The sequence below is a fragment of the Baudoinia panamericana genome, assembly GCF_000338955.1.
Source record: "Baudoinia panamericana UAMH 10762 unplaced genomic scaffold BAUCOscaffold_3, whole genome shotgun sequence".
In the NCBI taxonomy this organism is placed as follows: Eukaryota; Fungi; Ascomycota; class Dothideomycetes; order Mycosphaerellales; family Teratosphaeriaceae; genus Baudoinia; species Baudoinia panamericana.
In genome coordinates, this window is record NW_006911259.1 from 1,033,973 (window position 1) to 1,059,804 (window position 25,832).

A 25,832-nucleotide genomic window follows, 5' to 3' on the forward strand; every position below is an offset into this window, starting at 1 on the left:
GGCAGACAGCCGTACATAGGACGTCCACAAAGCTCTATTGCTGTTCAGTCGGCTTCTGTGTGGCAGTATGCTTGACCTTACTCCTCGCAATTGCTTTCTTCAACGCCTCTAAGCGCTCTTCTGTGACTTTGACCGCATCGTCCATTTGTCGTTCGGTCATTCTCTCATCCTCAAGCTTTCGCACCATCTTCCGCGCATTCGAGGTCCTCTGCCGATCACGCTGCTCAGCAGAGGGTGCGTACAGATGATCGAGCCCGGCTCGATCTTCCAGCCAATCCCACAGCTCGCTCTCTTCCCGCCGCCAGATCTCCTCGTAAGCCGCAATTCTCGCGGGAGAACCGGAACCTGGGAAGCCAACACCTGTGCCGCCCCGCGGATAAGGAGGCAGAATCCAAGTATACACCAGCAGCACAAAGAGCACTGCGATGATGACCTGCGAGGTAACGAACGGTCGCACAATGGCGATGAAGGGGCCCAGGAGCTTGTGCAAGGGCTCAAGCATGCCCCAGTCTGCTGCTTTCTGGTCGGCTGTCACCGCGCTCTCGCGGGGTGTGTTCGCGGCGTCGCCATCCGACGTCTCCTTCCTGCCTTTCCGCTTGCCTTTCTTAGCGACGACTTTGGCGACAGACTTCAGAGATAGGGCGGCCTTCAAAGCAGCAACGAGAGACTTGCAGTACTCAATCTGGCCGGAGTTGGCACCCGCCTCAATTGGCCCTGCAGATTGTTAGCATGTATACAGTGATGTTGCTAGTGTCAGATCATACCCTTGAGCCAGCTCTTGCCGGTCCATTCGACCGTGCAAGTTGCCACAAGCCTTGTAGAGTTGCCCGGACCCCACATAAGGCAGTAGCGAGTCTTCGTAGAGAACACATTGCCGCTTGGCACATCCGGTGTCTGCGTGCTGCAGTCAATCGTCACAGCCTTCTCCATGTCAAACGCTAGCAGGGTGTTCGTCGTAATGCATTTGGTCTGCTTCGGTCCAACAGGTGCATTTAACGGCTTAATGTAGTCGAAGGTGATACTTTTGTGGTCATTGTCTAACCCGACTTTGTCATCCGGAAGGTTAAGCTCTCTCGATTTCTGGTCCTCAACGAGCCACTTCCGCATGAAGGCGCTCGACCCAGGACCGAACATCAACGAGTAGACCTTGCCGAGTGGGGCCGGTATTGTAGTGTCAGTGAGGGGCTTGTCGTAGTGCTCCGCACCGTCGCTGCACTCGGTTGGCGCATGCGTGGCCGGGCCGAGAAAGTCAGAAGTTATCACAGCACCAGCGACCGCAGCGTCCGTGGCTTCAGATGCTTTGGGCGGGGCGCCATTGACCACGGGAATGCCACTCACAGGCTGAGCCGATGTCTTTCTGCTCAAGGGTACATCGCCAATGTCACTGCCGGCAGTGCTTGCCGCAACGCCTCCGTCGACGAAACTTTGTGTCTCGCCATCATCGTCGTCCTCGTCGTACACTTCGTCTTCCGAGCCGTCTCCTGACTCGTCATCATCGTCGTGGGACGCATCTGGATCTATCACCTCGGTCTTATCGCCAGTGCCAGCATCATCCAGGGCGACACCGTTCAAAGAGCTCTTCAGGTTTGGATGGTTAATCTTCCAGATCCCAATAATGAGCTCGTACGTCGAATCTCGTGCTACAAAGCTTGCGAATGTGTTGCGCGCATGCAGAGTCTGGATTGAAATTGCATTCGGGAAGATGACGGCTGTGCTCCTCTTCTCCACGGAGACAATCTCATCGAAGCTCATGACGAGGTTCGTCACCCATCCGAAAATGTTGCTTGAAAAGCATATGTGACCTTCGGAGACGTAAAGCCTGCCGTGAACCAAGATATCCCTTTGCAAGGCTGCGCTGTAGTCTTCGATCAGGTAGTCGTCCTCAGGTACGCTTCGAAACAACTGGTGAAAGTCCTTGTTGCGCTTACTACTGGCTACGGCGAACCCGGTCAATCGGTGTCCTGGCCCGTTTGCGCCCGGATTGGAAAGCGCTGCAGACGAAGCCTGGATAGCCGCTGCTATCGTGTTGCCAGTTGCCTGCGTGTTGGCAGTCCCAGTGGTGGCAGAGCTAGCTCGATGTCTGCGCCCTCGACCACTGAATTTACTCTTCACACTACCAGATCGCTTCAAACTATCCACTTCGTTGCCTGACCGAGGTGGCGAGCCTTCGCCAAGTGCCAGACGATCGTTCGAAGCGATTGAGAGAGGCCGGCCTGTAGCCTGGCTTATCACATTCTGCAAGGGTTTCTCATACGCCACGGATACTGCACGTGCGGCTGCCTCCTCTTCCGCCTTCTGGTTAGACTCTCCATTCTGCGTGGGCGCATTCTGCTGCGACACATCGACAGTAGACGTCATTGGGCTGATATCTTTGTTGTCCGCAATGCCGAGATGGCTGAAGTTGAGGTCGCCGGTGCCAAGCGTGTCAACAGCTAGCTGCTTTTGCGTGCTATCTGCCTCGTCGGGCTTACTTTCTGCGCCCGGTATCACTTCTTCACCGTCAGCCTCATGCACTGCTTGTGTGCCAGGCTTGCTCTTATTTGGTGCGTTGATGTTGTTGCTAAGCTGATCTGCGGCAGTCTTCGCAGCAGTGAAAAACGAGCTGAAGAAGCCTGATGCGCTCGTCGGCTGTGTCAGTGTACCGCCTGGCGTTTTGGCCTCCTCGAGGGTGGGCGTCAGCGGTGCTGGGATGGCATTAGAGAGTTTGCTTGGGGCATTCCCGGATTGAGCTCGACGTCGCCTTATGCTCTCAACTGAACTGAGTGGTCGGTCTGGTAGAGTAGCCTGGCCCGCTAAGGTAACAGGCTTTCTGTTAGGGAACGTGGAAGCATCTGCGTAAGGGTCTGTAGGTGTGGGTGGTGTGACGGTTGTAGTAGGTGTGTCTACAAGGTTTGGCGGTGTAGCAGGTAGAGAGTCGGTGTTGATTCGGCCGCGAGCCTTCTGCTTTGGCGTTTCCGGACGCTCGTCAAGTGTGGCGTCTTGGACCTGGCTTGGCTCAGAGGCAGCTTCTGGGGCAGGAGCTTGCTCCGGTCCAGGCCCTTCTGAAGGAGGAGGAGGTACGTTCTTTGTGACAGCGGGCACAGTGTCTGGATTCTGCGAACTGACGCTGCTTCTCCTACTCTTAGGGCGAAAGAGACCTCCCAGTCCGCCAGGACTGCTCCCGGGACCTTTTGTAGCGTCTAAGTCCCCGGCTGCTTGCTTCCGCGGAATCTTGAACGCTTCTCTTATCTTGCTAGCAGGAGACGCTGTACGACTGACGTCGTTGGTAAGCTGCGGGAAGGGCTCGGTATCGGTAGGCTCGACGATCGAAGGTATACTAATAGCAGGATCGGGAGCGTCTCCGTGTTCTTGTGAGTGCAGTACGTTGTCAACGGAAGCGACAGATTGCGTTTGTGGATTTAATTCCGGTGACGACAGGGTGAGATATCCAAGGTGGGATTGATGCGGTGAGAGCGTAGGGCGAACTGGTTGCCTAGTCGTAAATTCCTCAAGTCAACAATGCTTTCCAGAGTTCGGCGGTAAGAAGAATTGAAGTTAGATGTACGACAGCATGAACGAGCTGTTATAGACCAAGACTTTACTGCCGGACAGCGTCGCACAATGGCGGACAGCCGCAGAATGTACAACGCAAAGCGAGGCTGATGTCAGGCCAGGGTGTCCGAGCGGAAAGTTGGCGCAACAGCCCACGCATGCACCTTGCGGCTCGTCCCGTCATTGCACACTCCTCAAGCAGCAGGTGTAACCAAAGCATAAGTGGCCGACTGAGATATGTAGTAAAAGGAGACTCACCCTTCAACATCCGAGTTGTCATCAGTCAGAAGACTGCTGTGCCCACTGGCGCTCACCAATGAGGTTTCGGAACGGTTGCCAGTCATGCCAAGGCTATCATCGGCAGAGCCGCCAGATATGGCACTACCGCTGCGCTGAGGACCTGTAGACTCCTGTCTGGATCCTCGCTTCTTGCGCGGAATAAGGTTCGCTAGTCGTTTGGTGCCGGGTTCGTCAGCATCAGAGCGGCCAGCATCAACAGAGACACGTCGCGTTCGGTCCTTTAATTTGTCAATGACGCCCTCCACTGATGCACGCAGGCCGCCACCAGTCTCCTCCAGCGCATCGTCGTCGTCTGCAGAGCCGTTGCTGGTAGAGTTGGTTGAGGAGCTGGCTGTGCCTTTATTGCGCCTTAGACGGGCGAGGGGACCGCGTGGCGAAGACGTTCCGGTGTCCGCGGCGGCCATTTGCTGGTACGTCAGTTCAAGCCTAGCAACATCCGATGTAAGCAGTGCCGCTGCCACGATCCAAGTGGCTTAAGCGCTCATGGACCGATAGTATGCCATGTGGCTCTTAAAGCTTATCAATGACCGTTGTTTGGGGGAAAGGAGAGAGTTCGTAGGCTAGTAGCGCCGCGCCATCAGCAATTAGATTTTGGGACGACCGAAGATTGGCTCTATTCAGTTGCGGTCATGGCCAGTTTTCTTTCTTCTCGTACCAAACTCAATGACGGTCGGGTTGTTGTCGTCAGCTGCGCAATGCATGTAAAGTACGTCACGCGGTGACAGCCACATGGTTCGGCGTGGAGAGAGCTTCGTGTGAAACCTTGGAGGCGGACCGTCCCTTCCCTCCAACTGGAGCTTGCCGAGATTGACACGTGATTTGTGGTGATTTCGTCGCCTTCGCGCGTTGTACCGGTGTCCGTAGTCGCAATTATTGTGTAGACGACATATAGTATGGCCGAAACAGCACCTTTGACTGCCGTCCGTACTTTGCTCACGACTCAGGTGCAAGGGTAGTTGCTAACACGATGCTTAGGCTCACGCCCACGCTCGCAAGGCAGCCGAGGAGACCGAACAAGTCCATTGGGCTGTAGCGGCAGACGAGCATCAGAGCGCAGCTGTAGACTTCTCGCGAGCCGCACGGACGACGAGTGATGGCGAAGTATGCCGCAGTAACGCTATGCCCGGGCACTGTCTAATGCTGTGGCGAAGGCCTTGCGCGTATTACGACTACTAGAAGCACAGCATCAAAAGCTCGCACAGATCCTTCGATCCCAAGACAAGCCCGACGTGATAGAGACGGTTGTACACGATTCACCAGCCGCCAACGCATCGTCCAGGTTACTCAAACATGAAGTCACGACCTCATCTTCCCCAATCGCTGCCCGGAGTAGGCCAGGATCAACCACTTCCGCACTTGCGACTGCTCGGTTCGACAGCCGCGCTAGGGATGCCTCTCCATCACTGGCCCGTGAGATAGCGTCTCGGCGCGGTATCCCGCAACAGAGCCGAAACCAACCTTCAGCGGCAGCTCAGGCACGCGCCGGACAGCTTTCGCCCGAGTCGCGTCGTTCATCACGAAGTAATGCGGGGACTAAGATACCTCCATCGATCGTAGACAGCCAAGTAGCCCGAGAGCAAGCCAAGAGGGCAAACAAGGCTGCCGATGATGATGCTTTTGCGAAGTTTTACAGCAATCTTACGACAGGCACAATGTCCAAGCTGTCTTCTGCCCTCGCGTATGCCGGCTTACCCCTGAATGCCGACGAGCTCAGCCCGGAAGCAACTAAGTTGAAGAAACAGACAGTCACAGCAACTCACGAACCCGACGTTAAGCAAATCTTCTCCCCCGCAGCATTGAACGCGATCGAAGAGCAACACCGTCAACGTGGCACTTTTGGTCGTGGCTTTAATCCTGCAGAGAGCTTCTACGTCGTACCCCCAACCGGCATGACAACGTCTTTCGCCGAGATGGCGCGAAGGCGTGGCGGTGACGATGATGACGAAGAAGACTTTGTTGACGCGCGAGAAGCGGTAGGACCTCCGTCACCTAATCTGACTCGATCAATACAAGCCGCTCGTGGCGCCTTTGGCAAGGCACGAACGCACGAAGAACTTGAGCTTGAGAACAGCACGCTGAAGCATACGCTAGAACAGCTGGCAGTGCGCCTGGCGAACTTCGAAGCCCACGCGCAAGATGCATCAATGGCCGCGCTTACACAGAGTATGGCTAACCTGAAACAACCGACTCTTGCACCGGACGCGGCCACTGCTGAGAGAATGCGCCAGCTGGAGCACCAGCTTGAGACAGGAGCGGAGGAAAGGGAAAAGCTGCAAGAGGAAATCAAAAAGCAGTCAAGGGAGCTGAAGAAGTGGAGCTCGAGCTATGAGAAGTTGGTGAAAAGCGCTAAATCGAGACAGAAGGCCAGAGACGCTGCTGACAAGAGTAATGAGGAGACCGAGCAGCCTAAGCCGGAGTAGACCGCTGGAATGTTCGCAAATAATGTGAACGAAACTTTAGCTCCTGCTTTATCCATCTGCTAGAGGCGACCAGGCCCGCATGCGGACGTATGGCACGGTTAATCATCATTGACTGTGGCATACAATACTTTCATGCAATCACCGTGGCATCAGAGGCAACCATGATCACCGCCTGCCAGGACGCTTTGGTCTTGAAAAGCCGCCACTCGCTTTGCTTTCCGTTGCGCCCTCGTCTTGTGCTGCCGCGGCCTGCTCGCCACCTAAAACGTCTGGTGTAAGCTCGCTCGGCTCTGTAGCCTCTAGTGACCGTGCGATAGTGAGGCCGGCGTCGCGCTCGGCTACTATCCTCGTCCACGACTTGCCTGTGGAATAGACCATGCGCTCCTTGATCTTCGAGCTGGAAGGGCAAGTATAGATGAACAGAATGTGCAGTTCTGCTCGACTCCCTGACATTGTAGAGTAAAAGCTGTATCGTGGCTCGCTTGCCGTGATGGTCTTGCTCACGTCTTCCGGAGAGAGTGATTCGGTGGTTGATTCCAGCGTAAGCACCTCGTTTGGCAGCTCGTACTTTAGCTGCACAAGCGTACCTTTGCACTCGGCTCCTTTTAGGGATGCCAAGGCTCCGATGACGCCTTCGCCAGTCTTCACGTCCATCCTACTACTAACGTGCCCTCTCCTCCCCGCGGTGCCCATGCTTTCAGCAGCTTCAGCATCCTTGACGCCTTTCAGTCCGCTCTCCTCCTCTGTCAGAGGCGCATCAAGCGCAGTGTGGGCTTCATGCTTGGCCCAGCCCTCCTTGGTGAGCTCTTCTTTCTCCGTGGTAAAGATCTGCTGTCGGAAACGCTCCAGGCCTAATTCTCTTACAAGTGTGAGTCTTGTTGACGCAAAGAGCATCTTCTGCCGTACTGGCGCGGCATTAGGGACATATGTGATCGCCGCGTAGCCATCTGCTGCATCAGGATGTGTCTTCAGCAGCACATATGCTGCTTGTGTGGGGGTCAGGTGACTTTGTAGATGATCGAGATCATCGTCAAATGTTGAGCTCTTGGCGGAGACGGTGATGATGGGCACCAGTCGTTCTTTCTCGATACCTGCCACAATAGCTCGTTGTTGTGATGAAGAGACGAGCGCGTTGAAGGCATTATGTAGCTCTTGTGAAGCAGTGATACCGGATTGCATGTTTGCTATGACCAGTTGAGGTTGGTGTGCCTTCGGGCTCTGATGCAATGAGATGCCGAAACTCGGCTTGCCGAAGAGCAGAGACGCTTCTCCATTTCAACTAGACGTTCGCTAGATATTGTGCTCAGCTGACAGCAAGGTGAGCTTAAGCTACGCGCAGTCGCACGTGTTCTAAGTTTGGCTCTCGTGCGTCTCGTTTTATGAGAGTTAGAATTATCAATTCGTCCTCCTCTAAACAGCATTCCATCTCTCCGAGGTAGATCATCAAGACCAGCTCCTCTCCTCAAACTGCTCTTCCTTCCGCTTACTTCCATTGACCTAATCTTACAAGAGAGCGAGGTGACTCTATTTCACGTGAGAAACGCCTCGCCGAGGTTCGCCTAAACGAACAAGAGCGTTCTCGGATATAATGGACTTCATAGTAGGCTCCTTTAATCACGACCTCTACACTCTCCACTTCGAACGATCAACTCACAAGCTCTCTATACTCCGCCAGACACCAGCCATTGGAGGCCACTCTTGGCTCTCTCTCTCGGCCAAGAAGGACTTCCTCTATTGCACCGCTTGGACCAAGCCACGGCCATCGATAGCTGCCTACCGTATCGATCGCTCTGGCCGTGAGATCCACTTTCTAAACGCGAAACACATCAATGCACTGAGCGGCTACGTATGCTGTTCCGCAACCCACGTTTACTCCGTGGGTGGGCCTACAGGGGAGGCCTTCCGAATTGCCGCCGATGGCTCGATAGGCGAATTGGTTCAGGAGCTCAGTTTCATCGAGCCGGAAGGCGTGAATGTGTCAGAGCAGCGAGGTGCCGTGCCACACGGCGATTTTGGCGGCTTGAGGCATGGTGCTCATAGTGTAGATCTGTCACCCGACGGGCGGAGTTTGTACGTGGCGGATATTGGTCGGAATTGTATCTGGACTTTCTCGATAGACCCTAGTACTGCGTCTGGACGAGGTATCATGGAGCCGCCGTTGAAGTTGGCAATGAAACATATGTCACCCAGACCACACGATGGGCCTCGACATACATGGCCGCATCCCAATGGCAGAGTGTTGTACAGCCTTCAAGAGCACACCAGTATCGTCGATCTGTTTGCTGTACATGAAGACGGCGTAACACTGCAGCATATCACGGGCGTGAAGATCATTCCTACTGACAGAGATCCGAAGGATTACTGGGCGGACGAAGTCCGTTTGTCTGCCGGCCCTGAAAAGCGACAACCAATATATATGTACGCCTCGACTCGTGGACTCACGGCCTCAACAAAGGGTTATGTGGCGGTCTTCAAGCTCAGAACAGACGGAACACTCGACAGTGAGCAAGCGATCTGCATCTGGGAAACTCCGACCAGTGGCGGCATCGCTAACGCCATTGAGCCCGCGCCGTGGCAGGCAGGCCAGAGGGAAGGCGAAATGGAGTACCTGGCGATGACCGACAGTGAGGAAGGCTGGGTTTTTATGCTGGGCTTCGATGGCAAGGAGATAAAGGAGGTGTCAAGGCTCAATCTTGGAAAGACGGATGACGGCGCAGTCGTCAAAGCGGCCACAGCTGTGTGGTTGTGAATGAGGTCCGGTAAGATGTGTCTTGTGGGCCATCCGGACCCTTCGGGCTGAAGTGCGCGTCTGGGTCTATGCTGCGCGAGTCCGCATGCGAGCATCTTGAGCGTACTGTGTGGGCCGTGGTAGTTCGGTAGATATCCGGCAGAGTCATAGCAGCTTATGCGATCAGGAAAGGTGCACTTACTCGTGTCAGCGAGTTACAGTCGGACAAAAGTCGTCCCCGCCCGATGCGGAGCTGACTCCGTCGGGCATCAGACGTTCTTGACATGCCGTTGCTGCGATCATCCTCAACGAGTCATCGTGGATCAGGGGCGGCTGCTTGCAAATCACGATGAGGATTCACGGACGTGCTGATCGCTTGGCTCTTGTGGCCTTCACAGTCACCAACACCCTACGGCATCCCACGGCATCCCACAGCCTTAACACCGGATCTAGATCGTTCGACAGATGATGTGATGCACTCTCAGCCATCAGCACATTTCGCACTGGACTGGCGAAGGGCGCGCAGGCATGCTTGGACGTACCTTTTGGTCGCATGGAGTATTGAAGATTACATCCATGACTCACGTAGGTGCCATTCCTCATGCAGTCACCTCGTACAATAGCTTAGAAACACAACTCTCTCAACGACGGGCTAAGCTTCCACATCGGGCTTACTCTTAACACCGAAACTCCCCTATATGTTTACGATAGCACTGTCGTTACACGAAGCACCGCTTTCGATCGTTCGCCGTTGCATTTCCCATTTACAACATCGAAATCCCATAATGTCTGCTATCTTGCGTGATACGCCGTTTGGGCAGGCGCTCCGCTACTTCACAGGTGACTCGATATTGAAGTATCCCGAGGAGGAACCGAACTTTGACGTCTCCAAACATCTACGCAACACAGCTCCCTCCGGAGCTGTTAGCACGAATCAAAGTCAAATTGATCTTGACCAAGAAGACCTGGAGAAGGATCCAACAGATGTAGAAAAAGGGAGCAACATCGACGATGTTTTGCCAGACTCGACTGCTGTAGCATCTGCACATCATCATCATGATGGAGAGTCTCTAAAGGCCGACACAGTGACGTGGTACAGCGACACCGACCCTGAGAACCCTCAGAACTGGACGACACAACGCAAAGCTTCTTCGTTCCTTCTCATCTGTCTCCTAACCTTCGCCAGTAAGTGCGTTCGACATCGAACGTCGACCGTTCTGTCACTGATAAAGTCAAGTCTACAGCTGCTCCTCGATCATTACCCCAGCAGAGTTCACCTTCCGAACACAATGGGGTGTCTCACCACAAGCCTCGTTACTGGTCCTGTCAATGGTAGTGATACAGCGGGCTTCTTCTGGCTGACTGTCTGCTGACAAGCTGCCAGTATGTCCTCGGATATGGTTGTGGACCCATGATATTTGCACCTCTCAGCGAGGTACCTATGCTGGGTAGAAACACGCCGTACATCGTCTCCTTCGCGATGTTTTTCATCATGACCATTCCTTGCGCGACTGTAACGAACTATCCGGGGCTGGTGGTCTGTCGCTTTTTCCAAGGCTTCTTTGGCGGGCCCGTGCTGGCTACAGGAGGAGCATCAGCTGGTGACATCTTCCACTTCTGGGCGGTGCCCTATGGCATGGCGATGTGGGCATGTGCTGGCTGTAAGTCTACTACATCCGGCTACGTCCACAAAGTTATACTGACAGCGGTGCAGACAGCGGACCGGCTCTTGGTCCGGTGATGAGCGTTTTCGCTATCGAGGAGCGCACGTGGCGATGGTCCATGTATGAGACTCTCATCATCTCTGGAGTTACGTTCATCTTGATGTTCTTCCTCTTGCCGGAGACGAATCCCGAAACAATCCTGCTTCGACGAGCTCAACGTCTGCGAAGAATTACGGGCCGCGATGATTTACTGTCAGAGACGGAGAAGCGCGACGGTCACTTGACGTGGCAACTTATCAGCAATAAGTACATCATCATGCCGTTCAAGATCCCACTGCTTGATCCCGCCATCGGTAAGTGGAGCGTCAGTGGCGTTAGTGGCTACTGATACTGTTACTGACGGCTTTGTAGGCTTTATCCATCTTTACATTGGCTTAATTTACGGCATTTATGTAAGGTTCAGCAGCATGCGTGAGATGTGCTTAGTGGCTGACTTTGTTAACAGTACTCGTTCTTCGAAGCATTCCCGGTTGCTTATCTCGAAGTCTACGGCTTCTCCATACAGTCCATGAGCATTGTCTTCCTGACCATCGGCATTGGTGCGTGATTGATGCGCATGAGCCTCACTGCTGTCAAGACCTCGCTAACGTTTCCACTATCCGCCTTGTAGGAGCCGCTCTTGCAGCTTTCTTGTACATTGCGCTCGTCTACTTCATTTACGAACCATACACCAAAAAGAACGGAATCGGACATCCAGAATACCGTCTCGTACCGGGCCTTGTTTCGGCCTCGCTGCTGCCCATTGGGCTGTTCTTGTTCGGCTGGGTAAGGAAAGAAAGTCCATGCGACGAATACTGCGATACTGACTACTCTGATCAGACTGCCCGCCCAGGCATCAACTGGGCTGTACCTACGCTTGGCGTCTTGATTTTCGCATCAACATCTTTCGTCGTAAGTTCGGCTTCCATTTACAACATCAAACGCAGTCTAACTGTGTCGTAGCTCATCCAAGTGATCTTTGTCTACCTTCCTACAAGCTATCCGCGATATGCCGCGAGCATCTTTGCTGGTAACAGTAAGCATTGCATACTGTATGTTCACCAAATCCACCTACTGATGTCGACCCAGATCTCCTCCGTAGCGTCATCGCGTGCTGCGCAATCCATTGGTCCCTACCGCTCTACGCGAACCTGGGTATTGGGCGTGGCGTCAGTGTTGTAGGAGGGATATGCGCAGGCTGCTTAATCCCGCTCGTCGCGCTGTGGCACTACGGTCCGACACTGCGAGCAAAGAGCAGATTTGCCGACACTTATTGAGACCAGACGATGTCTTTCTGCTGCGTCACGAGCGAATAGATGATAGAGCGATAAAGGGTTCCCATTGTGGTGTTGGCAGTCCTCATTCACAACCTTGGGGCAATGTAGCATAGACATAGAAACTTTCTAGACCATTTGAAGAGGACGCTCTTTGTCCCGACTGGGATGGCAGGATGGCTTTCACCCGCTCATCTATAGGCCTGCCACGTCTTCTTACCATGCTTACCGGGCACTCGGCAAGCTGACCAACCTCAACCGCAGACCCTTGTGGTAGAGGTACGGTCGCTCACGGACACCCAACCTCCACGCCACCCTGCCCTTCGCCTTCTTCATCGCTGCCAAATCGACCATCGCCTCCGTCCAGTTTACAAACGCTTTCTTCCGTTCCGAAGACTCTCAGCTTGTTGCCGTGGACGCGCCAGAAATCGCTCTGAAAACTTGGCACGCCGCCCGCAACCGTCAAATCGGACGCTGGGTCGTGGTATCTGTGCTTCAGATTCGTGGGGTCGTACGTGAACGGGTTCGTCGGATCGCTCTTGGTTGCGACCGTTGGATCGCCACGCCGCTTCCATGCTGCGCCAACGATAGACGGTGTGAAGCCGGCCTCTTGATCGCCGGTATCTACGACGCTATCTACGCCGTTCACAACCTTCGACGCAGTATCGGTTGACTCCGTGGGCATCGTTACGTTCAGGGACTTGAGCTTGTCCATGATATATGCTGAAGTGCCTTTTCTTGGCGAGTGACCGTTCGATTTGAAGCCTCCTGAACGCACAGCAGGTTGGGATGCCGTTTTCGATGCCATCTCTGGCACTTCCACGTACGCACCTTCGCGCTCAAGCTTGCTTGACAACTTTACAGCGATCTGAGCGGTCAGAAAGCTGTCATAGCCGGCCTCATGGAATGCTTCTACGGCTTCGTACTTGTCGTGCTGTGGATCAACTTCGATCTTCGGTACGCTCTCTGCGCTAAGCTGAGCAGCGATCTGCTCGAGCGATGAGACTGGGCTGATATCGCCGCAATTGTGGGTAGACATGTACTTCGTGTCGATGATGGTAGGCCAGAGACCGTGCAATTTACGCTGAAAAGCCTCAACGCTGTCAGGTAACTGTCCGATGAAGGTGCGATAGATGTATACCAGGTCGAGAAAGCAGTTGTGGCCTACAATGACGCGCGGATTGCCACGCAGAAGAGTCTGAGCGCGGTGGAACTGAGCGGAGAACTCGTCCATGTCGGCGAAGACCTGCTCGCCAGTGACTGGATCCCTAGCGCATTCGCGGAGATCTAATCGCGTAATGTCGCTGCCCAAAAGAGCCTCGACAACCCACCGGAAGCCTTTCTGACGGTTGATCCGCTCGTTAAGCTCGCGTTTTCGATCTGCCGCGACCTTGTCTTCGCGCTCTTTGTTGAAGCGTACGACCTGGACGAAGCCGGCTTTGCCCAGAGATACGAGGTCCGGATATTCTGCGCGTACCAATTGATGGACGAGGCGCTTCTCAAACCGACTAAGCCCGTCGGAAGCAGCGCCGTCTTCGTTACCTCCTTCGGCACCTATTGGGTTGATATTGATGTAGTCGTCTTTCGCAGTGTTGCTAGACTGCAGCCAGCCGTTGATTTCCGACCTGACGCGGTCTAGGAAGGCCAGCGACTCGGTTTCAGTAGGCTTGATCTGAATGTCAGCCATTGCAGACTTATCTTGCCGCTTAGCGTGCATCTCGCGAGCCTCCCGTGACTCATCGCGAGAGATATAAGGCACGCCGTGGTAAAATGGTCGGCTTATGTCGAAGCCGACTTTGAGCAGGAAGTCTACGGCCCCAGATTGGAAGGAGAAGATGCGCTCGACTTCCAGACCACGCTCTTGGATGAGGGGGCTGAGATCGACGTTGTACGGTTTGAGGATGTACTTGTTGTTCGCCACATCCTGATGGACGCAGGTGAAACCGAACTGCAGTATCTGGTACCGCTCGGCAGCCTCTTTGGTCTCTAGGTAGCGCTCTTGCAGGCTCGGCTTGCCAACTTCCCTGCGTACTCGCTTCGTAGGCACACCGGAGAGCTCGAGGTCAACGGCCACAAAATGAGCTTCGGATATGTCGGTCAGAATATCAAGCAGGAGCGGATAGAAGGAGACGTTGTGCACATCCATGTTGCGCCCATTAACACTTCGCCGGCCCACCGCGTGAGAAGACGGTGCTGGTGTTGGTTTGAAGAAGCTCCGGAGAAAAGTAGGTAGAACCTGCACGAGTGTGGAAAGAGAAGGACCAAGTGAAGAGATGTGGACCTGCCTCACCTGACCAACGCAACGCTGCAGAATTTTCCTGTGTGCTGCTAGCCGTGACACACGTGTGCCATACAAAGGAGTATGTAGTAGTCGCCTCTGGTGAGCAGATCGTGAAGCAGTAGGCATCCGAGGGTTTAATGCCGCCACTGCATCGGGCTTTGCAACGACGAGGCCGCAAGCTGGTAGCACTCGCTCTTCTCCAATGGATAGGAGTGCTCTGGGAAGCCGTTTGCAAAGGCGTTGCTGATGCGTAGCGAACGTTGCGTCGCGTGCTGCTCGTCATCGGCATAGTGCATGCAGCCCGATCACGCGGCGAACCTCGGCATTGACCGTACGATCCCAGCCATCAACCAGCAGCCTGCGGTCTTCATCCCTACTTACATGGTCGTGAACCCTTACTGCCATGGCTGCCGCAACGGAGACCTTGACCTACCAGGATGCGCTCGACAGCCAATATCTGTCCTCGTCACTCTCCAGCCTCTCCCGCTCCCGGTCCACCAATTCGCTCATCGTCCGGACATATAAGGAAGCTACACAGCTGTATCTCACCAAGCGCTTTAAGGAGGCATTAGAAACGCTCGAACTGATCATTAGCATCCCATCACTCTCGCATCGTAGTGGCGACGGCAATGGCGAAGCACAGCAGAACGGGCAAGCAGCTGCGCCTGTAGCGCAAAGCTCTAAGGGCACGAGGACGAAAGTGTGGGTCTTCTATCTGAGTTTGCTACACGCGATCATTGAGCTGGGTCCGGAAGAGGGCAAGCTCACTTTCGGCTCGACGAGATGGCGTGAGCTTGCGAACAAAGCTAGGGAAGGCAGTGTTTGGGAGGAGATTGTGCAAGCTGGTTATGGTGGTGTGGAGGGTGAGGTAGACGCAGACGTCGTCCTCAACTTGGCAACACTGCTACTTGGACACATGGCGACGCAGAAGCTGAACCAGCAGCGTTTGGAGTCATGGCTCGCTACCTGCGACGCCGTTGGCCCCGGATCGCACGTCAGTTTCGCAGATGGGACGAAGAGTCCCGTACCCAACGGTGCTTCCTCGACACCCAAAGGCCTTGCTACCAGGCTAAAGCTCTTGGAGCTGTATGCGCTACATGTCCTGCCTGCAAACGGCGAGTGGAGCTATGCGAAGGAGTTTATTGAGATGAGTGACTCGCTTGACGATGAGCGGAGGGAGGCATTCTTAACCGCCCTGCAGAGCCTGAGAGAAGAGAAAGACGGAACAGCGCAAAGAGAGCGTGATTTGTCCGAGCAGCGCGAGCGGGAAATGGAAGAACAGAGACAAGAGGAGGATGCGCGAAAGGCGGAGGAGGCTCGCCAGCAAGAAGAGAAGCGGAAGGCTCAGGAAAGCGAGCGGACTAAAGCGACACTCACAGACAACGAGAAGTCGAAGGCAAACTCGGCAACAAGCAGCACGACCGCAAAGCCAACAGCGAACGGCCAGCACACCAAGTCCGCCTCTCGGGCTGCCGCAAAAGCGCCGAGGAAGGCGCCGTCACCGCCACCAGGCCTTTACCGCCGAGCGTCTTCAGCTCTAAACAGCTTGCAGCAGATGGTGCTGCAGGCGAGTCGAAGCATGACCGGTAGCTCATTCGCTTTATTCCGCACGCTGATGTTTATGGCGGCCTTCATCATCCTAATCTCTCGGCGCGACTTGCGATTGAGGGTCCAGCGAGCGTTGGAGCAAGGTTGGGTGAAGGTTAAGAAGACGGCGGGCATGGCCGTTAAAGTGTCTTATATCTGAATTGTATACACCGATACCATCTGTCCGGGTTAGGGTCACAACGATTGCTATCCGAATGACTTCCATCCCCTCTCCTTCCAGAAAGCTTCCCGAGCGTTACACCCGTTTCTGTGGATGCTCCGTTCCTGCCGATCTTTGTGGCGGCGGCCCGAGGCTCTGGCTCTCGCAAGGTGCCCGTTACAAGGATCCCCCTTGTAACCCCTTGACCGATCCAAGATGACGATGATTCGTTCGGGTTTCACTGGTGCTGTGCGGGCTTTCCACGGTTTCTTCTCCACCTGCGCTGACAACCTCTCATCCCTCGCTGCAGATGCAGCCCCTTCTTCCGGGCAGCAACGTCGGTAGCAACTCTCTCCTGCGGTTTGCGTTTGCCAACAATGGACGCCTTCTCCTTCTCCTCCGAGATCATGGTCTCTCCGCCTGCGTCGGCCCAACGGCGGAAGAGTCCACCTCTTGCGTTCGCCCAGTCCTCTAATGATTCTCTCGCTCCTCTATATCTGCCGTCACGCGCACACGACAACCACGGTCCACAACCAGCACGATTGACGATGGGTCTGACAAGTCCTCAAGCCCCGGATAGCGAGCAAGGTCTTCAGGTGATTGTCGACCAGCAGAGCAATGCTATCCAGTTGCTCCACGAGGCTTTCGCAGCGGAGCGGCAGGTATGGAGCCTGGAGAAAGATCGACTGTATCAACGCATTGCAAGCCTGGAGAAGTTGTTGTTAAAAACCAGAGATCACTATAGGTACGCAAGTCGTGAGAACTATGGTGTCAGGCCAACCCGCTGACTTGCGCCACAGCCCTGCCAAATCACCCATTCTGTCACCATTGAGCGGAGCAAGTACGAGCAGCCACATCATTTCTCCACAAGCCAGAGCTGTGAGCAATGCTTCACGACTGCCCGTCATTGCGGAGGATGAAAACCTACCGCCGCTGTCAACTAGGCGTGACGGCGCACCATCTTCCATCGATTTGCCAGGCCGCCCAGCCGTGCCAAACCCAGAGCGGTCAAGCAGATCGCAAAGAGAGAGCAACATATCCTTCGACGATGACATTAAAGTCGAAGAGATTCCAATCTCGCCACCTAGTACTTCGAAAGTACTGTCACCGCCTCCAGCGAGCAATCTTGTGTTGGCTGGTCACACTCCGCTCAAAGCACCCAGGCCACCGACTCCACCACCGCAAAGCATGTTGATGGACGGCATGGAGGACACGCCCACGCGGCATAACACACATATCAACACCTACCTCGTCCAGAGTAATGACGAGGAGGAAGACGTCCCGCTTACAGGACCCCTGAGCATGCCAGAGCTGCCAAACAAGCCGGAAGATGGCAACTTTACACTAGAAGTGTTGTCTAAGAGGCTCGAACAAGTGGCCCAAAGTCCGGAAGACTGCAGGCCTACCATTTTCGCCCAGCCAAGTCCGGGCATGGTGTCGCCTACCGTAGAGCTAACGACGCAAGAGTCGCTCAAGGAAAGCTCATCGCAACCAGGAAGCTTGACAGCATCGGCTGCCGTGTCACCGACAGGAGCCCCCGCGCCGCCTCCACCATCACATGAAGTGAATGGCGTGAGGTTGAAGAAGAAGCCAAGCGTCAACTTTGGCGCGCCGTTCGGTCAGCTTGGCAGCTTTGGTGGGCGGAAGCTGTCTTGAGGGAGTATATTGAGGTCTATGAATTGACATTACCTTACTTTGCAGCAGGAGTAAGGAGCATCAAAACTCGTGGTCTGGCAGGTGGGGTGTACGAAGGCGCACACGCGGCAGGAACGAATAGCGTCAGAGATACCCCATTGTTGGCCGGCGAGCCGCGTAGTCACACACACTCATAGATACGTACTAGCTGGACAATTGGATGTCACTGGAGGACTCCTCCGGTCGGTTCACTACTCTTTCGGCGAAGCTGCCTATATCCGCCTATGTCCCTTGCTTCGATCGATTCCACTGTACATTCTTCATGCAAGCACTATATGCATGCACTACCACATACCTCCAGCGCGCGTGCCATTCAGCCTCTCCTGACTGGTTTCAAGCCTAGGTCCAACGTTGAGTGGCCAACTTGTGCTCCGCTGTATGCAGGTAGGATGTAGTACGCACTCTGGACTCTATCTGCACCTCACACAACCGGCCCAATACTATGGTGCTGATAGGTGTGGCAGGAGTCCCTCGCATACGGCGAACACGTTAGTTCTGCAATAAGTATGCCACCATGGTCTCTGCACTCGCTACACCATCTCCCACCAGCCCAGTCCACTTCTTTAGTTACCGCCTGGTCATCACTACAGTATCAAGAATTTGGATCATTACCGCCATTCTCGCATAAGACTAGCCAACATACTCTACAAACATGCAACTCAGCATCGGCGTACTGCTGCTGGCCACGATCTTTACCAGTAACATTCAGGCCAAGCCTCTTCCGGCCAACTTCTTTGAAGTTGAGCGTCGATGGTCACAAGGCCAGTCAGAGGTATGTAGTTTGGTAACAGCACTAAGCTGCTACGTCTCCGCCTGGATCCAGGACTTGGTCCGGAGGGTATGCGTTGTCCTCGCTCTGGAGCGGAAAGCAGTCTTATAAGTCATTTCTTGTAGACTGCGCTGTGATAAAGTGTGGACCTGGTGCTGACATGCTCGTCTGACAGGCTCAGATACACGCAACGCACCACATACGAGAAGCGTCGCCGGCATGGGCCGTCAATCGCGACCGGGAGGTGGACGTCGACGAGTTTCAGTTCACCACTGATGAGCGCACGATGCGGGAACGAAGTCGTTGGCGGGAACAACAACGGAAACGGATGAATCAGCTAGGCCTCCTGACGCGGGTGAAGGACGCCATAGCGAGGTCGATGCCAGCTCGCCGAGCCGGGACTGTGCAGGATGACTGGGAAGAGGAGGAAGCGCCTGTGCTAAAGCCAAGGAGAGGTATTCGGTACCTTGTCAGGTCATGATGTTGGAAAGGTCGGCGGAATGCTTTAGCACGTCTTGGAGCGGTGATGAGACAGACCGCCTCGCGGTTTAGTGGTATCGGCGTGGTTCGGCATTGACGGCTGGAGTGACATGTATGTGAATAGAAAGTCGAGCCTCGTTCTGGCGGACCTAGTTGGTACTAGATGCTTTACGGAATCTGCTTCATGCTCTAAACTCGTCACACATAAGGAGGCCGGATATGTATGCGTCCACTCGCTAGAAATATGATCGTTGTCGTTCGTGTGTACGTTGAGCTACGAGCACATACTTTGCTGGCTTCGCACACATTACTGCACGCACGCCGTACAGTTTTCGAAGCTCTGTAATCACACCACATTCACGGGCTAGTCTCCCCTCCACGTCCCAGCTGTAAGCCAGGCAATGGGATCTACACAAACACTGGTCTGTAGAGCTTGCACCGGGCGTCTCACAACAACAGTGCATGATTGACGAGTTCATTGCCGTATTGAGGGTGGAATCAGGGGCAGCATACCTTAGGTACGAGAGGGCAGAAGAGCGTCCCGGACGTTGAGAATTCGGGATGCGCCGGAACTCGGCAGCCGCCGCGTTCAGCACGCCAAGTACTTGGGTTTCCTTCGCCTGGAGACCGTGCTATACCTTAGGCAAGGAAACATTCATGTACGATAGCACGGCATTTGTACGACATGGCGACTGCATAAGCATATTCGAATATGCTCCTTCAGCAGCAGCACCAGTCTTTTGACGCTTGCGCCATAGACCATCTTGCACGAGATGACGGAGTAATGACTGTAGACCGCTTCGCCGTGCGCTCAACGCCCACACCGTCTCGCCGAACGTGGCATGGGCATACCTGCTTTTGCGGAACTCGGTTCGTGCCCGGGTTCGCCTGGGAAGGTACAGTCACTCTGCCACCCCCATCATTCCTGCCTCTCACCCCACGATGCTTGTCTCTTTCTGATCCCGTTCCTATACCTTACTTTGTTCCCTAACGATCTCTCTTCATCTTACAGCAGGTAGGAACGTAGCTTGACAGCGACCAGCACCTTCCTTCCAGTGCGGCGGATGAGCACGCATACACACGCGTATATTGAGCCCAGGTAAGCTTCACTCTTCAACACGCGCATGCGTTCACCTACACCTCACTGCCCATTCATTCTTGCTTTGCCTTGAATGTCCATGCCCAAGAACACCTTCACGGTCCAGGACTTGAGGGCTGCATTCGAGGCCAAGAGCAAAACCTCGCTCTTCCCTATCCTTCCACCAAGACCTCCTACACAAGACGCTATTCCGGTGACTAACAAGATGGCTTCGTACAAGGCCCAAGCACCCAAGATCTCCATCGACGCTGTCCTCGACCTTGCCAAGCCAACACAGTCAGCACCTGATCCTACCAGCGCCGCTCCCCTACAGCCTACTCCTCCGGCACTGAGCCCAACACCTGCCGTTAATACACCTGTCCCGGCACGGCCGAACTTCGCAACACGTCCTTCCTGGATTGGTCCACCCCGACCTGACCGTCCGGTGACCCCGGGTGTGCCGGCCATGAAGCAACCCGTTACCGTAGAGTATGCCTCACCAGGCCTGCAGCCGCCCGTCTATGTCTTCACGAGTCTCAGCGACCCGCAATGGAGCGAAGTGGAAATGGAACAGGAGAAAAAGGACGACGGCGAGTACCGCTTCTCTCAGACCTTTGCAGCCGAAGAAGGCGAGTATCAATATAAGTTCAGGCTTGGACCGGGCGATTGGTGGGCTTTGGATGATACCAAGCCTAGCGTGGACGACGGCATGGGCAATAAGAACAATTTATTGACAGTGAAAGCGCCGGCACCCGTCCAAGCAGCTCTGGCCGAGAAGGGCACAGGGCCGAATGACCGACTGAAGGCGCCGGCAACTGTGCAACCCGAAGCCACTGCACCGGTAACGTTGCCTCGAAATTTCGAGCAGTCTGCGCCAGCTGCACCAACACCCGCACAAGCACCGGTAGAGACTCCCAGACTGGCCAATCTATCACAGCCAGATGTTGAACCACCAAAACAGGATGCACAACCAAAGGCAGATCGTCCTACTGCCATCCAGCTACCGACAGCGGTGGCGCAGCCGGAGACTGTGGCTACTCCTGCACCTGCACCGCTCATGCCACACGAAGAAGCTTCGGCATCCGCTGGCGAGCCTCCGAAGTTCATCAGAGTGCCAGATGTGACCGTGACCACCTCGTCCACACTTGCGCAACAAGGACCGGTGACACCTGCTCCTGCACCGCTGATGAAGCATGAGTCTTTCTTTCCACAGTCCGCGGGTAGAGACCAGGATGATCAGGACGAGTGGGACGTCGATCATGGCGACGAGGATCTGAAACATGCGGCCCAGAGCGCGAAAGTTACCGAGCACCCGGTCAAGGAGGATAGACTGCCTGGCGCGAGGCAAGCCCAGCAGGAGAAGCAAGAAGAGAAGGAGGAGGAGGAGGAGGAGGAGGAGGAGGAGGAGGGGGATGATGACGACGATGTCCATCTTGACAGTCCTCTTCTGCGACACGAATCTATGACTCCAGATGCCATCGAGCAGACACAAGCACCACTCATGCGACACAAGTCGTCTGCCATAGGCGAACACCTCGATGAGCCGAATCATTACACGCGGTCAAGCGAGGAAAACCTTGTGGCCGAAGAAGCAGATCCAAACGACCCATCCCTCGAGAAGTTTCCGACAGACCAAGCTGGCATCTACCAGCACATACAGCGGTCTTGCACTGAACTCGACGCTGATGAAGGCGAGAAAGACCACGCCAGAGTCAACTCGCCTTCATCGCGCACCCAATCGCTACCGAGCGTGCAAGAAGACGATGAAGACGATGATCCTGACCAAGTGCGAGAGCAAGGGGGACCAGCGGCCACGAAAGAGACCGCCGGCGAACAAGTCGGCCCAGTGGCGTCAGAAGTGCCAGTCGTGATGGTAACGAAGCCGCAGGAGCCTCGACCAAGAGCGCCGATGACTCCGCCGATGACCCCCAAAGAGATCGAGACGGAGACCGAGCGCGTCGCCGAGGAGATTGTGGAGCTTGCAATCGTTGGAAAGGCTGTCGAGGAGACTGTAGCGCAGGCTACGGGCGAGCAAACCGAGAAGGATGAGACTCAGGAGGCCACTTTGCCAGGGTCCACGAAGCAGGCTGATACCGCGAAGCCGGCGCCTTCTGTTCTCCTGCACCCAATGGTCCTGTAAGTCTTGATGTTCGTGAGCTCATGCTTGGGGTGATGCTAACATAAGTGACAGGCTCGCTGTGCTGGGTGTTGCCACCGCGGTTGCAGCTGGCGTTTGGAAGATGGGCTATGCTTGAGAGACCGTCGAGGATGTACAGCATCGAGAAGCGCAACTCAACAGCGTAAATGGTTTGCTACGACGATGTACAAGATTTACGATGCAGAGCGATGCTTGATGTCTTTTACCTACGCATAGCGCTGGCGCTGGTCCTCCGGAAGTGACAGTATGGGAAAGGGGTTTGTTGACAATGTGTGCATATGGCTCCGATAGCATGTTCCCTACGTGGGAGATTCCCCATTCATATCCGAGACACTATCACATGGTTCGACATTCTCACGTGCTTCCCATGCGCGGAGAACGCCACTACAGCCCGCAGCCCTACGGCACGGCATGTCTAAGCGAAGCGCTAGCGATCACCACCTTCAGAAAGTAGAGAACCAAATCCATCATTCAACGTTCCCCCTCTACCAACGGTCCATTGAGGCTTCGCACCACACCGAGTTCCATCGACTATAGCGAAAAAGTCCGACAACTTCCCTGGAGCAGCGCCATATTGCAGGGCCGCTTTTGCCCCTTCCTTGCCTTACGAAACCGCATACGATCTATCACATAATACTACTATTGAGTGCTGCACTCTCGCCAACGGGAGATTATTTCGTCGTTAAGCTACCCTGTCCTTGCTTTACTGATACCAGCGGACTGTACCAAGTCGCCAGTTGGAAAGCATCGTGCCAATCCAGCGTAACGCTCTCGGCCGTTCCATAACCTGTCAATCATCGCAAGCATTTCCACGGCCAACACATCACGAGACAACCTGGCTTAAGGAAGGCACTAGTCTGCGGCTTGCGCCGCAGGTAACGCTTGGAGGAGAAGGTGGTGTGGGAGAGGAACAATTGGAGTTGTGAACGGCAGAAAGCAGCGCAACCTGCTGGTCTGGGCTGCACAACCCTGCAGTGTAGGGCGCGTGGTGTGGTAATGCAGGAGTCGAATGATGGACCCGCAGAGCCAATCTTTCACTCCGTACAGTAGCAACAACGACACGTGGCGGCTGCAGACCGATGTGGCGCGGATACAGCAGGTGCAAGCCGAGCACTCCGAGCGCATAGCACGCCTTGAGCGGAGGCAAGACGAGGACGCGCGGGTCAAGAGTGTATGGGGTAGCAGCTCGCCATTCCCAAGCGTGCTTAGTGGGACGCCGCAGCAGGGTGAGTTTGCCCGTACTTTCTCACCCTGGGAAGGAGACTGTGAGCTTACGTTCTGCCAGCACCCCTGCAACAGCCGCCTTCTGACGCTTTCCGCGGCTTCGACGACGAGGCAAACACCCTCATGAGCAGCTTGCACCTCGATGCCGAGGACGAGCCGCGAAGAGGTATGGGCGCCAACTCGCGTGCCAACAGCGTCCGCTTCGATGAGTCTGCTAATCAGAACCACTTCTCGCATTCGTCGAGGCCTTCGATGGACTTGGCGTCTCGCACCAGCAGTGGTTTCGGTGCTGGTTTGCAGATGAGCGAGCGCTCTTCTTCGCACAAGTCCGACGGGCGCGCTAGCTCGGCGCATTCGATGCGCTCTGCTGCTTCGGGCCGGGCTAATAGTCTCAACCTCGACACGGCGTATGGGCATGGCGACTCGAATCGCTCACCTCTTGATACGCCGGCACTTGCGCCTGGTCTGCTACTGCTCGGATCTGTGCCGGCTATTATCCGTTGTTGGATGAATACGAACTTCAAGCATGATGCTTTGCTATATGCGGCTGTCTGTACGGGCTCGTACAAGTCATACTTGGATGTGCGGCTGATTCAGAAGCTGGGGTTCGAGACCAGCATTCGGACTACGGAGAGCGACAGCACACAGACGGTCGAGCTGCCGGTATACTTCCCAGAAGCTGTACCGCACCCAGCATCATCGCGATCGAGCAGTCCAGCGCCGCAATTACCGACACTCACAGTCAACTTCCAGGTGGTGGAGCAAGTGTCCGACCATCACAGCAAGGCCATCCAAATCTTCATCGGCAGCGATGTGCTTCGAGCGCACAATGCGGATATTCTCTTCTCGTCAAGTAGTATAACTCTGTTCGACGACGATCGGAGTAAGCTTAGCATACCGCTGGTGCGGCCTGAGGACGAGGGTGCGTTCAACAGCCTGTACGTCGGTAGTGGCAAACCGCACACTCCCTCTGCTTCTGCAGAAGCGGTTATTGCGGTGAAAGAGCAGCCTTACCTGAATGGCTTTGGACAGGGTGGATCTGCAGTATCCGTCTCCTCAGCGGCAGCGAGTCCGCCGCCAGGCAAGTATCGCCCACCTGGTGCTATCGCCGCCGAAGCGAATAACCTCGAGTCCGCGAAAGCCGGCACCCCCGGCTCTGACACGAGCGACCCAAGGCCTGCGAGTCGTGCTTCCACCTCTTCGAGGCCGTCTCTAGCTCTGATCAACACTTCGTCAGACCTACCGGAGCAGGGTCCCTCCGATACCGCATCGCAAACTACACCCTTACGATCAGGCGGTAGTCCCGCAATCTGGGGCAATTGGCGGCGCGAAGGATCAACGCCCGTCACAACGCCGTCTCAGGCACCCGGACTCGATTGGGCAAGTGCAGGCAAGACGCGCGACGCGCAGTATCAGCGGAAAGAGAGCGGGATCAAGGTTCTCAAGCCCAAAAGCGCGAGTCGCACCTTCTCTACTGCTTCCACGCCCGCGGCTACCACCTCCAGTCCGGGAGACGGCAAAAGTCGCTTCTTCGACGAAGGTCGGCGGCGCAGTGGGCCGGATCATGCGAACGCTGTGCAGAAGTCTGCGCTCGTAGATGGTAAGAGGGAACAACAACCTCTCGCTGCGGCGGTTAGTCCGGGTGCAGCGACTGCGACTACGCCAGCGTCCGCTGCGGCTGTCGCTGCGGCGCCCAAGACGAAAGCCAACCCGATAGGAGGCGGTTCGGCTTTCTCTTGGTTGAACTCTGGCGGCGGGAATGGATCGAAGTGAATGGACCTTGTCGAGCAAAGAGGCTAACGTGTACGACTTGGCGCTTCCCCGAAGGACATCTTGTACGCTAGCATAGTGTATGCGATACGCGGCTATTGTTGCCTAGGCTCTTGGGCGGTCAACATTGTCAACGTGCATGTGAAGTGTGAATGTGAATGTGGGCTTCGGAGTTCCTCCGGCCACCAAACTCAGCCTTTCCATGGTATCCGTCGACATCCTCTGACGTTGAAGCTCTTTACACCCAATCTCACCCTCGCAATCGTATCGTTCCAAGGTAAACACTCTCATCATATTTTGTTCTTCACGACATTTCTTGTTCTCCTGACTTGAGCCGTCGCCGCCACACGCTCATCGAACAGCCCTGATGCCTTAGGCATTTTACTGTTCTTTACAAAGGTCAACCAGCAAACGGGCAATTCGCGTCTGGCTCAGCCTGGCACTCAGCCCCTTCACTCTTCGCCTGCGGCAAATCTTGGTATACCACGTACAAGACCAGTATTTACAGGGGGCGGTGTCCTTCTTGCCGCTGGGCGACACCAGAAAAGGCATAACCTCGGAGCTGCTCGCGGCAGAGCAGCTCACGTCACGACGGCCTCGCCTTTCGCTAAAAAGCGACGCCTGGCACCTTTCGACTCAGCATCAGACTCGTCGGTAGAGGCTCCCTTCGACAC

At 55.2% G+C, this 25,832-nt stretch overlaps 10 protein-coding genes across 10 annotated transcripts; 7 read left to right on the plus strand and 3 right to left on the minus strand.

Moving 5' to 3' along the window:
* Window positions 1–82: 82 nt before the first annotated feature.
* BAUCODRAFT_52457 (uncharacterized protein) lies at window positions 83–3,465 on the minus strand (the record flags this gene model as incomplete). Its single annotated transcript, XM_007675476.1, has 3 exons — window positions 83–714; window positions 765–3,024; window positions 3,073–3,465. Coding segments are annotated over 3 exons (3,285 nt in total), but the record flags the coding sequence as incomplete, so codon positions are not given.
* Window positions 3,466–6,024: 2,559 nt separating this feature from the next.
* Window positions 6,025–7,496, minus strand: BAUCODRAFT_389388 (uncharacterized protein). Its single transcript, XM_007675902.1, has one exon. It carries the CDS (start codon window positions 7,428–7,430, stop codon window positions 6,417–6,419), a length of 1,014 nt encoding a protein of 337 aa, XP_007674092.1. The 5' UTR covers window positions 7,431–7,496; the 3' UTR covers window positions 6,025–6,416.
* A 1-nt stretch (window position 7,497) lies between these two features.
* On the plus strand, window positions 7,498–9,339 carry BAUCODRAFT_389389 (uncharacterized protein). The gene has a single exon (XM_007675903.1). The coding sequence runs from the start codon at window positions 7,840–7,842 to the stop codon at window positions 8,998–9,000; it is 1,161 nt and encodes a 386-aa protein (XP_007674093.1). The 5' UTR covers window positions 7,498–7,839; the 3' UTR covers window positions 9,001–9,339.
* Window positions 9,340–9,764: 425 nt separating this feature from the next.
* BAUCODRAFT_120350 (uncharacterized protein) lies at window positions 9,765–11,959 on the plus strand (the record flags this gene model as incomplete). Its single annotated transcript, XM_007675904.1, has 10 exons — window positions 9,765–10,164; window positions 10,217–10,311; window positions 10,364–10,640; window positions 10,694–10,996; window positions 11,055–11,095; window positions 11,149–11,242; window positions 11,314–11,468; window positions 11,523–11,594; window positions 11,646–11,718; window positions 11,772–11,959. 10 exons carry the CDS (start codon window positions 9,765–9,767, stop codon window positions 11,957–11,959), a joined length of 1,698 nt encoding a protein of 565 aa, XP_007674094.1.
* Window positions 11,960–12,788: 829 nt separating this feature from the next.
* Window positions 12,789–14,102, minus strand: BAUCODRAFT_59256 (uncharacterized protein; the record flags this gene model as incomplete). Its single annotated transcript, XM_007675495.1, has 1 exon — window positions 12,789–14,102. A coding segment is annotated over one exon (1,314 nt), but the record flags the coding sequence as incomplete, so codon positions are not given.
* Window positions 14,103–14,501: 399 nt separating this feature from the next.
* Window positions 14,502–16,084, plus strand: BAUCODRAFT_389536 (uncharacterized protein). Its single transcript, XM_007675905.1, has one exon. It carries the CDS (start codon window positions 14,641–14,643, stop codon window positions 15,982–15,984), a length of 1,344 nt encoding a protein of 447 aa, XP_007674095.1. The 5' UTR covers window positions 14,502–14,640; the 3' UTR covers window positions 15,985–16,084.
* A 448-nt stretch (window positions 16,085–16,532) lies between these two features.
* Window positions 16,533–17,640, plus strand: BAUCODRAFT_64864 (uncharacterized protein; the record flags this gene model as incomplete). The annotated part of the gene is made up of 2 exons (XM_007675532.1): window positions 16,533–16,729; window positions 16,785–17,640. 2 exons carry the CDS (start codon window positions 16,533–16,535, stop codon window positions 17,638–17,640), a joined length of 1,053 nt encoding a protein of 350 aa, XP_007673722.1.
* A 691-nt stretch (window positions 17,641–18,331) lies between these two features.
* On the plus strand, window positions 18,332–18,929 carry BAUCODRAFT_146047 (uncharacterized protein; the record flags this gene model as incomplete). Its single annotated transcript, XM_007675906.1, has 2 exons — window positions 18,332–18,451; window positions 18,624–18,929. 2 exons carry the CDS (start codon window positions 18,332–18,334, stop codon window positions 18,927–18,929), a joined length of 426 nt encoding a protein of 141 aa, XP_007674096.1.
* A 1,419-nt stretch (window positions 18,930–20,348) lies between these two features.
* BAUCODRAFT_389627 (uncharacterized protein) lies at window positions 20,349–22,199 on the plus strand. The gene is made up of 2 exons (XM_007675907.1): window positions 20,349–20,910; window positions 20,968–22,199. The coding sequence occupies exons 1-2, from the start codon at window positions 20,473–20,475 to the stop codon at window positions 22,144–22,146; spliced, it is 1,617 nt and encodes a 538-aa protein (XP_007674097.1). The 5' UTR covers window positions 20,349–20,472; the 3' UTR covers window positions 22,147–22,199.
* Window positions 22,200–22,742: 543 nt separating this feature from the next.
* BAUCODRAFT_389678 (uncharacterized protein) lies at window positions 22,743–25,625 on the plus strand. The gene is made up of 2 exons (XM_007675908.1): window positions 22,743–23,390; window positions 23,450–25,625. The coding sequence occupies exons 1-2, from the start codon at window positions 23,174–23,176 to the stop codon at window positions 25,159–25,161; spliced, it is 1,929 nt and encodes a 642-aa protein (XP_007674098.1). The 5' UTR covers window positions 22,743–23,173; the 3' UTR covers window positions 25,162–25,625.
* Window positions 25,626–25,832: the final 207 nt, after the last annotated feature.